Source organism: Coffea eugenioides, chromosome 11 (assembly GCF_003713205.1).
Source record: "Coffea eugenioides isolate CCC68of chromosome 11, Ceug_1.0, whole genome shotgun sequence".
In the NCBI taxonomy this organism is placed as follows: domain Eukaryota; kingdom Viridiplantae; phylum Streptophyta; class Magnoliopsida; order Gentianales; family Rubiaceae; genus Coffea; species Coffea eugenioides.
In genome coordinates this window covers 4118050-4130344 of record NC_040045.1, presented here as the reverse complement: position 1 = coordinate 4130344, position 12295 = coordinate 4118050, and the positions used below count along the sequence as shown (strand labels likewise).

Sequence of the window (12295 nt, the reverse complement as noted above, 5' to 3'; positions counted from 1 at the left end):
TTATTAAAGAAAAAAAAATATATATATACTATATACTCGAGCTCGCAAACCAGCTCGCGAGCTAACGAGCTTAATATTTTGAACTCGAGCTCGAGTCGAGCTTGACTCGCGAGCGGCTCGGTTCGTTTGCAGCCCTAGGGGAAAGTAATGAGGTAAGAGACTAAATTGATAAGCAATGATAGACGAGATTATAGTGGGGAAGACCTTAAAGATTAGGCATAATTTCAGAAACCTCAAGGGAGGTTTCTGACTATTTCACTGGCTTTCCTTTAAATTTTAAAAATTACACTAACCTCATTTGAGATTTATTATCTTGTAACATCTAAGTCCAACCAACAATTGAAAAGTGATATTATGAGAGAGAAAATGATATGATTCCATTGCCCCTCATGTACTAAATTATTTAATTAATCTAATACTCGTTCGAATATAAAAGAAAATATTAGAATTTACTGTTTATCATTAGGGATTAAATTACATATGATATCAAAAATAGTATATCATTCTAAATATTTTATTTAATGTAAGATCTAAATTGCTCTTTTTAGTTACAAACTCATTGTCAAATATGATCAACAACAAATAAAAAAAAAATATGTAACCAAAATATTACAAAGAGTGAACTTCATTACCATAAAAACTCATCAACTAATCTTAATATGTTGACAAGAATATTTATGATATTAAAGTTTGTTCTCTGTAATATTTTGGTTGCAAATTTTCTAATTATTTGTTATTGATCATATTTGGCCTTGAGTATGTAATTGAAAAAGTAATTTAGATTTTATATTAAGTAAACAATATAAAATGATATATTGTTTTTTGGTACTATATATGATTTGATATTTAATGATAAACAGTAAATTTTAGAGCTTTTCTTTATTATGTAGGTTGGTATTAAATTAATTAAATAATATAGTAAATAAAGGGTAACGATGGAGTCATATTATCTTCTCTTTCCTAATATTACTTATTAATTATTGATTGGGCCTAAACGTTACAAGATAATTAACTTTAGGGGAGGTTAGTGCAATTTTTGAAACATAGAGGGAGGCTAGAGAAATAGTTAAAAACTTTAGAGGAGGTTTCTGAAATTATCCCTAAAGATAAAGGAGCAAAGTGATAGTTTGCTTAAAGGAAAAAATAAAAATCATCTGAAGATGAAGCCGTAAACCCTAAAGCCCATAGCGGCACAATTTGTTAAAGAGGCCACCATACGCCACGAGTTCCTATTGCTCCCGTAACATTAAAGATTTATATATAAATAAACTCTACCCTCTCACCCAAAATATCGTCCTGAGCCGCTGCTCTCTTTCTTCTTTCTCCTAAAACCCTAGCCGTAGGGTTTTTGAGCTTCTTCATCTAATACCGTAAAAAGTTCCTCTCTCTCTCTGGTTTTTTTTTTCCAAGTTCGCTTCTTCTTTTTTGTTATTGTAAAATGGGTAAATCCTCCAAGAAATCGACTCCAAAAGTAAGCTTCTTTTTTGGTGTAAATGCTTATTCATGCGTACTGGTTGCTCTGATCTCGATCTAAGTATATGTTTTGTGGGTTTTTAATTTTGTAGGTTGATGCTGCTCCTGCTGCTGGCGCAACAACCCCGGGGAAACAATTGAAGAAAGGTTCTAATTTTTAATTTTTTTCCTATTTTTCAACAGGCCCAGTGAAACAATTGAACGAAGGTTCAATATTTTTTTGCTTTTGTTTAATTTTAAGATGGGTTATTTGTCAATTGATGTTTTAGTATGTAATCGTGTGTGTGCGCGCGCTTTTTTGTTGGTTTCAATGTTTATCATTTTGATGGTGCTTCTTTATTTATGTTTCAATGTTTAATTTTGTTGTGTGTGTGTCTGTGGTGAGCTCATGGACTGCCGATTCCCACGAAACACGTTTTAATTCATTTCACAATTTTTAGTCTTTCAGATTCGTGGGTAGTTTGTGTTTGTTTTTCGGTGCTTTCAGTGTTTAATGTTATTTGAATTTTTTGGATGTTCACTGCTAAGTTCGTAAACTGCCATTATGTGGATTGGTCTTTCCTTCCTCTTCCCGGGACAAAAAAGGGATTTCCTGTGTATTTGGCTTAAAATGTTTATGTTATTATATAGGTAAGAGAGAGGCCGAGGAGTTGATTGAAAAGGAAGTTGTCGTGAAGAAACAGAAGAAAGGAGCTGGGATACAGGAGGCTATAGAAAAGAAGAAGATTGAGGTCAAGACTGAGAAGAAGAAGGTGGTTTCTTCTGATGATGAATCTACTTCATCTGAAGAGGAAGATCTCAAAAAGGTTCTTACTCCCTCATCCATAGGATTTAAAAAGTTTTTTTCTTGACATTAGAGAATTTGAAAGCCATATCCTTTGTGTTGTGACCTGAAATTGATGTGCAGGCGGCTACTAAACGTGGAATTCCTGCCAAAGTGGATGTAAAAGATTCAAGTAGTGAAGACGAATCTTCTGATGAAGTGAGTGTTGCTTCCTATTACTTTCTTAGTGGAAGGTACTTTGCTTCTCTCTTATCATCTCATTGTATGGTTGCTTCCAGGAGCGTCCCGCTAAAGCAGCTGCAACTGAGAAGGAACCACCTTTGTCTGCCACCAAGAATGGCACAGCAAAGAAAGGAAAGCAGTCCATTGATTCAGACTCATCAGATGATAGCGATTCTGACGAAGATGAGGTAATTATCTTACTCATGTTTGTGCTATTACCAGTTCTAGAGACTAATCTTTATGTGCTCTTATTGTGGTACTTGGGTTGTTTAAGCAGGTTCCTAAAACCAAGGCTTTAGGTGCAGCTAAAAATGCCCCTGCAGCACCTAACAAGAAGAAACAGGAGTCCTCCAGTGAATCAGAGTCTGACGATGAAAGTAGTGATTCAGATGAGGATACTGGTCCTACTAAAAAGTTACCTGCCAAGAATGGACCAGTTAAAGCTGCCAACAAGAAAGATGATTCTGATTCGGAGGATGACAGTAGCACTTCAGAGGATGAGAAACCATCTGCTGGGGCAGTTAAGACACCTGCCACAGTTGTAAAGAAACAGGTTTTGGAGGATAGCAGCAGCTCTGATGATGATGTTCCTGCAACTAAGAAACCAGCTGCCGTTAAGGCCCAGCCTGCGGGTGCTTCCAAAAAGAAAGTTGAGTCTCCTGATGAATCTGATTCAGATGATGAAACAAGTGATTCAGATTCGGACTCAGACATCAAGCTGGTGAGATTTTCAATTCAGCAATGTTGGGGCTGTGTGCAATTGTGTAGTTGTCTTTCATTCCTTGCATAATTTGGTACAAAGACATCAATGGTGTCTAGGTATTGTAGAAAAATGAGTGAACAGAGAATTGAGGGCATGTTTGGATTTTTTTTCCACTAATTTAATTTGTCCTTCCGCCCCATTAGCTAGAAACTGTATTCTTTTGCTTAAGCTTAGGCTGAAAAAGCTTTTTTGTGATGGTTCTGAAGAGAAACTCTCAATGCGCATCTTGAAACATCTTTGCTTATATGAACCCTATAACATGTGCACACAATTTTAGTTGATATCTTCAAAAATTTTTTTGGAGCGTGTATAAATTGCAGAACAGGTCTTGTAGGTTGCCTCCTAATTTGCCCAACGCTGCCAAAAATCTTCCCATTGCTGTTAAAAGTAATTAACCATTGAGCAGATCAGATTCTGTATTGTTTGTCAGATACTGTTTTATGAGTTTTTGTCTGTTTTGTTTGATAACTGTACGTTTAGATTTTGTCTGTCCTTGTACAGTTTTTTCTCTTGAAATTGATACTTCTATGTGAGAACATGATGAGCTTAAGTTTCAACTTATTGTGAAGCTTAGGTATGGCTGTGAACAAGTGGTGGTGTTTGTTGGAAATGTGGACTACATATATTTCTTTAGAGAGGTATTATGGTTCTTTCTACATCTTGTTTTCTAATTCCTGATATTTCCTTGTTTTGCTACTTTATCAAATAGCAGCCAGCACCACATAAAGCTGTTTCTCCCAAGAGGCCATCCCCTGCTGCTGAAAACAAGCAGGTAATAGCTTCACATGCTTAAAGAGGACATACTTTTTTGACTGGTATGAGATGCATTTTTGACTTTAGCTTTGCAAGTGCAGGTGAATAAAGACAGTAGTGAGGAAGACACATCTGATGAGGAAAGTGAAGATGAGGAGCCTCAGAAAAAGAAGAGTAAAGTTGTGGTATGTAATTTTCAAGTATGCATTTTTGTTGCCTTTTATCATATCAGTTGGCTTTTGTAAAGATTTCTTTGTGGGGTTCTCTAGCCCACTGGTGTTCTGAAATCCAGTGCTAAAGGCGGGAAAACAGAAAGTAGTAGTGAAGAGGAAAGTTCTGATGAGGAACCGCCAAAGGCAAACAAGGTAGTGAGATATATTATTAATGGCATTTGACTTTTGTGGGACCTTAACATTTCACTTATATGTTCAATGCTTGAATTTAACTTTGGCAGCCTGTGCAACCAAAGATAAGCATCTCAGATGAATCATCTTCCGAAGATGAAGAAGAAACTTCTGAGGATGAGGAAGAGCCGACCAAAACCCCACAAAAGAAGGTAACATTTTACAATTTAAATATTTGTGTTTGTGGTTCTTAAAATGCTATTTATTATGGTTTGATTTGCCTTTTAGTTGGTGAGTGAATGAATTGATTCTTTGAGGCAACATTTTTTCCTGATTTCAAGTAGATAGTCCGAGTTAATTGAGATATACCTTAAAAATTTCACGTGTGCCACTTGACTAGCAGAGTATTATTAAGTGATATTGAAGCTAGCATTACTGTTTTGTAAAACCAGTTGCAAGGTGCTGGTATTTTGGTGTTACCCAACAAATACCTGCAAGTTACTTGTTCCTAATATCAATTATGTATTATTGGCTTTTCATCCAGGAGCACCACATTATGATCTACATATTTATTTTTCATATTTTTATCATTGACAGGATATTGATGTTAAAATGGTTGATGCCTTGCCTAAAAAGGAGAATTCTGTGAAGGGTGGTTTGTCATCAGAAAGGAAGGAAGTACGTTTTAGTCTTTTCCACTGTACTTGTTGTATGCATTACTTGCAGTTTAAGTTCTCAAATAAGAAGTATCAAAATGTAGCCCAAGACTCCTGGCACTCAGTCCGAGACATGCAACACAGTGTTCGTTGGGAATCTATCATTCTCGGTTGAGCAGGCTGATGTGTATGTATACGATGCTTTCCACTTCTTGTATGAATTTGATTTGAAAGGCATCTTACACTAGTCAGATGCAGGGAGAACTTCTTCAAAGACTGTGGAGAGATTGTCGAGATTCGTTTTAGCATGCATCCAGATGGTTCATTTAAGGGCTTTGGCCATATTGAGTTTGCTACTGCTGAAGCAGCCCAAAAGGTGGAATGTTTTGACCAATTTATCCTTTTTATTTGAGGCTTTTGAAACTTTTAAAATGATAGTTTGAGGCTTGAAATAGTTTATATTTATTAGTTTCTTGCTTTTGCTTATTGTACTCGTCATCATCTTGCATTTATTAGGATTTTACAGATCAATTTATTTGTTGTCGTTATCAATAGATTTTGTGTTTGCTGGTATCTTAGTAAATTTATGGCAGATCCTTTAGCTTATCCCTTACTCATTCAAAGCAAGTTTTTAGATATAAGGTACTGAAATATAATGGAAGCTGCATTAGACAACACTTGTTCTTTTTGGGTTTGCCTACCAGAATCTGTCTCGTGTAAAGTTATGTAGGATGATCTGTTTAGCTGCTAATGGGCCTGAATCTCACTCAACATTTGTTTCATGAGACCTAATCTTCTGCTCGTACTTTTGCAAGCGAGTATGCTGGTACTAGGTTTTGCCTAATTTGCTGTTAATCAGTTGGCAGTTTCCTCTAGCACTTGGGATGAGAGGAATAGGGAATGCTAAGAATCTTCCAACTGGTGGTACTGATTTGTTCATGTCTGAGTAATTCATGTTGTTTGTACAGTGAAATTCTCTCGATTCTTTGTTGAATCTCATTGGACTGAGAGATGGAGTTAAGACACTAAATGATTCTTCCCAATGATAACTCTACCTTTCTGAATGGTTACTTTTCTTTGAATGAAGAGTTGTACAGTGATATGGTGGATCAAATTGTTTTGTTGGCCCACGGGATGCCTTCTACTTGTTCTTAATAATATATTCAAAATTCAGATGGCTACTGATTGCTCATTTCTCAATATATATCAGCTTGTATATTGGCAATAAGCATCGTAAACAAATGCATGGAACTTAAAATAAAACATGAGATCTGATCTATATGGGATATGTATATTCTGTCTTGTGTGATATTCTGCTGTTTTAGATGATCATTATGCGTTTGTGTTGAATCAATAAACAGGCCGTTAACGAGTTGAATGGTCAAGACTTCTTGGGCCGTAGATTGAAGGTTGACATTGCTAGGGAACGGGGATCCAATACACCACAGAGCGGGTATCACTTTAATTTCTGTTCCCTGATATTCTCTTGGAAGTTGACTTATAGGTTTCAGTTGATAGGACTACTAATCTCTGTGGATTAATTTTTTCTTCCTTAAATTATTAGCAACGACAGAAGTTCATTCCAGAAGGGGTTTGGATCTCAAGGGCCAACAATATTCGTCCGCGGATTTGAGAGTAATGTGGATGAAAATGAAGTGAGTTTATGAACTTTTTTATTTGTTAACCTTGTCTTTTCTTTATGCGCTGATTCTAATTATTATGGGTTTCAGATCAAGGGGGCATTGAGGGAGCATTTTGAGTCATGTGGAGAGATAACAAGAATATCTCTTCCAAGGGGTGACAATGGACTGAAAGGGTTGGTCTTTCTTCACTTTCTGTGTGGAGCCTTGTTTTGTGGAGTCTAGCTCATTATTATTTCAGTTTTAACTAGCATATGTGCACATAATGTGGTGCATTTTTTCTGCTTTGCAATTAAATTTTATGCTGCTGGGTGGTTGTGTGGTATTTCAGGGTTGATTTTGCTGCTGCTCCTTATGCTTTTGCTTGAAGATAGGCTGCTATTTAGTTTGTCCGTAATTAGTTGGAATTTGCTAGGAGTAGTGACTGTTGTTTGATTTCAGAATGTGATATGTGCCATGAAACTGTGTGAGATGTCGTGCAAGTCTTCTTGCTTTTATCATTTATTGGGTTCGAGTGGGTTTATTGGTATGTAGTATGTAGCTCCCTTTTGTAGCTGAGAACTCTCAGCAATCCTGTGGCATATTTGACTCCCCTGGCAAGCCCAAAAAAATGCCTGATTGACTAGCTTTTCCTTGTACAGGTTTGCTTATATCGGGTTTTCAGACAATGATGCTATTAACAAAGCTCTGGAATACGATAACTCAGAATTTAAAGAGTCTACTCTAACAGTGGAAGAGGCGAGACCAAGAGGTGATGGCCATGATAGTGCTGGTGGTGGGAGAAGTGGTGGCAGGGATGGAGGAGGTAGATTTGGTGGCAGGCGAGGTGGCGGCCGTTTTGGCAACAGTGGTGGCCGTTTTGGCAACAGTGGTGGCCGTTTTGGCAACAGTGGCGGCCGTTTTGGCAATGGTGGTGGCCGCTTTGGTGGTGGTGGCCGTGGAGGTGGTGGCAGAGGTCGTGGAACTCCTAACAAAACTAGTATGGCTACAGTTGGTACTGGTATGTTGTCAATGAGATTTATAACGTCCATTGCAATGCCTTGTATTTAATTGGACTAAAAAAAGCGGAGCACTTGTGTGCTTGGCTAGTAGGTTGTACAGTGTTGTCAATGATGTTTCATTTTTGGGGACTTGCATTTCATTGATATGCTGTTGTATGATGGATGAGTGTGGGGTTTGCTCATATGCTGCCTACCTTTTCTGGTTTTAGTGTTTTATTGTGAATGTATGATTTGTTGAAGTTGCTTTTATGCTATTTCCTTTTCTGGTGGTAGTGTTTTTGCGTGTTATTAGCAATAATTATTGCCCTTCAGGTTTTGGACTGTCACAACTAATGAATCCAATTTTTCTGCATTCTTTTTTATGACACGCAGGGAAGAAGACAACGTTTGATGACTAGCAAGAAGTGGATTTGAAGCACTTGATGGATATTTATTAATTTTTACATTATATGCATTTGAGTTGTAATGTGGAATTCTGGCTCATACAGCCTACAAATGTTCGACTTGCTATTTTGTTTCGTTAAGAGATTCATATATATAATGACTATATCGGATGGATATTGGTTTGATTCTCAAAACTGCATATTAGGGGCACACGCCTGTTTAGAGTGGAATGAATAATTTCCGCACCTTTGATGTATGCTGTGTTGTTGCTCTCCAATGCAATGTGGCCTTCGGCTCTCCTTTTAACCTGAAAAACGGTTATCGGATTTAACGAGCTGGAATCAAACTTAAAAAATTTGGATGGCTTCCCAATTCCGATCGGTTCTGATGAATAGCCATCTTACCCTTTCTGAATCCATCCTGTTCTTTGGGTCTCTGCTTGTGCTGCTTTTTATCTCCTCTTGAGCCTTGGACGACCAATATAATTCTGGCCGTTTGATAGATGTTTTGTCAAGGAATAAACCCAGGTCTCTGCCGTTTGGGAGATGTCTGTAGTATAAAGACAGACAATATGTAATTTTATTCCTATATTTATCAAACATTAGCTATGGTAGTGACATCGGCTTATATTTTGGTTGAAGTCCAGGATCTAGATTTGAAATCATATACACGAGCTTATATTTGGTTGAATACCAAAATGAAAATGTTGTGCAGAGGCACAACTTAAATAGTAAAATTGCCCAGGACAAAGATATAGTTTGATGTTGATCCTGCGCAGATATAAAAGTTAAGCTGTTAGCAAAATGGATTTGTAGGGAACTAATAGCAGGGCCCGTAATATCACTGGTGAGATCCCTCTTACGGCTAATTGGATTCTATTTAGAATCTAGAACTTAGAATCCACGGAGTAGATATGCCTCGGACGTCCAGACATGCAAGTTAAATTGGCTAGCCAGCACATAGCTCTAATGTAAATTGACTGGTTGGGTTCACTGTTTGGATATGGATCATTCGGATATTACACGCAGAGAGATGACAGAATGCCAAAATGAATCAAATTTTGATAGCATATCAGTCTATATCATCGAACAGAGCTCGTCATGGTAAACTGAGATACTCAGCATGAAAGCTCTACTGAGTAGTGACTTCAACATAATGGACAACACATCCTAATTAAGAAAGCGAATGAAGATGGTTAGAGAAGCCAATTATGTCAAGGAAGGAAACTCACCAAAAGTTGCAGTTCAAAATGTTGGAGTTCCATCCGCAAAGCTGAGGTTGCCAGAAACAATGGTTGCATTCATTCCATCTCCAATCGATCATCATGACATTCCATTTGGGGATATACACTCCTTCCTTCACATAGATCACGAACCTCTTCTTGCTTTGATCAGGTACATCCTGAAGGGCAGCACCAATTGTGGCTTGAGCAGTAGGACCATCACTAACTCGTGTCAAGATGCTTGAGAGCTTTTTTAACCCAATCCATGATGATTAGAATACATGAAGTCGTGGAGGCGATGGAGCGCTAGCTATGTGATTTTCGGATTTTCGATTTCTTTTGTTTTGCTTGATTTTTTCTTGTTTAGTTGGTTAGTTAGTCATTATTATTAATAAATATGGCCAGCTATGTGAGCTATTTGAGCCATTTAAAAGTATGACTAAATTCTTGTCCAAATTGGATTAGTCTTAATAGTTTAGATTTTAGATATAAATAGGTCTCTTCTATTCCATTGTAAGACAATTATGAGATGAATAAAAATTGAGAGTTTTCTCTTTTCTTGTTCCTTGGGAACGTCCCTTGATACAAAGTGAGTCGAATCTCCTTTGTTCAAGTTTTACCTAATCAATTCAAGACCATGTTGAATTGTGGCGCCATTCTACCAATACATTTTGGTTCACTATCTTGTTGAGTTGTGGGTCACGATTAAATTCAAGATTCGCAATCTTAGGGTTTAGAATGGTCAAGTGTTATTCCGCAATCAACTTGATTTTTTCGTCTAGATCCGGGTTTGGTAGAATATGAGTTCATACCTTCGGGTGAGTTTATATTAACTTGGTAATTTGAGCTAGATTGACGATATCAAGTATATCTTGTTCGTGTTTTTGTAAGTTTTTGTTGTTTCAATTCTGTCCACTTTTAATTTAGTAGTTCCATTAGGGTTTTTGTTGTTGTTTCTTGCTACCACATATTTTCTTGGCTGTCCGAAATTTATCTCTTGTTCGTGTCATGTTTCTGGTTTTGTAGTGTCTTGTTGCTTCGTTTGTCAAGTCTTGAAATTCGTTGAGAGTAAAAAAAAAAATAAAATTGGGTACTATTCATGGTACTGTAGTGATATTGTTCATCCGAATTAAAAATAAAATTCAGATTATATTTTTGTGTTTCTTGAATCATATGTGGCTGGTTCTCTTGTTTCTTGGAAGTTATACCAAAGTCTTGAAGTTTCTTGATTGAATTTCTGGAATTTCTTGGATAAATCTTGAAGTCTTGGGTTGACAATCTAGGGTTCTTGAAATCAAAGTTGATCAAATCTTGAACCTTGAACAAACCTTAGTTCTTGTTTTCTTAAACAAGAAAGTTGCGGCTAATCTTGTGCATAACTTGAGACCAAATCTTGTTCTTTGAGCATTGATCCAAAGTGAAGGAAAAGAAAGAAAAACAAATCTGTTTTGCATGAAAAAAAGAAGAAAAGAGCAACGCAATCGGATCCTTCTTGAAGTAGAACAAGAAAGCAATCTGAAATTGGGAATCCAAGTTGACTTGGGATTGAAAACAATTCCTAGTCACACTCAACTACCAATTCGGACTTGCCAAATTCTTGCACACGTGAAAACAAACCCAAGAAATCTTGTTTAGACTTCCAAAATTCAGCCACGAATCGAATTTGGGTAGAGTTATTCTAGACTCCAAAAATTTCTGCCATTCTTGTTCTTGTTAAGTAGCATTCTATAATCTGTCCAACCCTATAAATTCGTGTCTTTGAGTAATTTTACAAGTTATTTTCGTGTTTATAAGTCCCAAAAGGAGTCCAATCAGTCTTGATTTCCAAGTAGTTTTTAGTTTCCTAATTTCAGTCATTAGTCAAAGTCCAAAGTTTCCAAATTTTGAGTCACTTCTGCGGCCAGCTTAGGTAATTTTTCAGCATGGTTTTAAAGCATTATTTCAGTCAATTTCACTTCCAAATCTCAGCCTTTAAACCGCCACCATCTTATGTGAAAAACTTGGTGAAAACTTGATTGAATTTCTTTGAGAAAATTCTGATTTCTTCGAAAAAGGCAATTGAGAAGTGATTGGTGAGACCATTAGAGTGTTCAAAACACTTTGAGTGATACACGAGGGGTGTGAAACATGTAACGGAGTGGTGAGGTAAAATTTTCTGTTTTATACTAACTCTTTCTTGCAAGTTTTAAAATGGCAAGTGAAAATGAAATGACCATTGCTCAACTTAATTGCCTTAAAATTGGATGCCGTGTTAGTTGAATCCCAAAGAAAAACTGACCTTAAATTGGAATTGATTCATGAACGCATTGATAACCTAGAAACTTCAAGGAGTTCTCCTAAGAAATTTAGAAGGAAACAACCTTTGAATGAATCTAGTGATTCAAATGCGGACACCAAACTTGAAGATTGGGAACAAAGATCGAGAGAACACAACCATAAACTTAAGCGTGAGAATGAATCTCTCAAGAGGAGGGGTTACATGCAATCTACCTCTTTAAAACTGATTTATACAAGCGGTAATAAAAAGGTTCATCCAACATTTTCTAGGCCTAAACCTAGAGTTGAACCATCTCATGAGGAGTCATTTTGGAAGACATATCAACGTTTTCTACACCAAAAACAAAAGAAATAAAAAATCTGAAGATCACATAGCTGCCGCTCCATCGCCTCAACAACTTTATGTATTTTAATGGAATCTTGAACATCATGGATTGGGTTGAAAAAGCTCTCAAGCATCTTGACACGAATTAGTAATGGTCCTACTGCTCGTATTAGTGATGCAAACTCAATTCTCCAAACTCTCGCTCTCGAAGAAACGAATTGCACAGGCAGTGAAATGATCTATTTTAACCAGATTATGGATACAAAGATGAAACAATCTCGACCCCTCTAACCCACGAAATTGCGAATCTTGAATTTAATCATGACTCATAACTCAACAAGAGAGTGAATCAAGATATATTGTTAGAATGACGCCACAATTCAATATGATCTTGAATTGATAAGCCAAAACTTGAACAAAGGAGATTCGACTCACTTTGTATCAAGGGACG

The 12295-nt window shown here is 36.8% G+C and overlaps 1 protein-coding gene across 2 annotated transcripts; it reads left to right on the top strand.

The window, feature by feature from the left end:
• Positions 1–1264: 1264 nt before the first annotated feature.
• Positions 1265–8274, top strand: LOC113751573 (nucleolin 1-like). Of its 2 annotated transcripts, none has more exons than XM_027295627.1 (18): positions 1265–1471; positions 1566–1620; positions 2104–2279; positions 2381–2455; positions 2536–2667; positions 2757–3200; positions 3955–4014; positions 4097–4180; positions 4265–4360; positions 4450–4551; positions 4937–5017; positions 5100–5182; positions 5254–5371; positions 6357–6448; positions 6560–6650; positions 6726–6811; positions 7277–7635; positions 8009–8274. In XM_027295627.1, the coding sequence occupies exons 1-18, from the start codon at positions 1439–1441 to the stop codon at positions 8032–8034; spliced, it is 2193 nt and encodes a 730-aa protein (XP_027151428.1). In that variant the 5' UTR covers positions 1265–1438; the 3' UTR covers positions 8035–8274. The 2 variants fall into 2 exon arrangements, with proteins under 2 accessions (XP_027151428.1, XP_027151427.1); XM_027295626.1 differs by having other exon boundaries at positions 3952–4014.
• Positions 8275–12295: the final 4021 nt, after the last annotated feature.

Bases quoted from the DNA above. Each gene is read 5' to 3' on its own strand.
- LOC113751573 (XM_027295626.1), top strand. From the start codon at position 1,439: ATGGGTAAATCCTCCAAGAAATCGACTCCAAAA. The intron at 2,456-2,535 runs GTGAGTGTTGCT...GGTTGCTTCCAG, and splicing joins AAGACGAATCTTCTGATGAA to GAGCGTCCCGCTAAAGCAGC. The intron at 6,449-6,559 runs GTATCACTTTAA...TTAAATTATTAG, and splicing joins TCCAATACACCACAGAGCGG to CAACGACAGAAGTTCATTCC.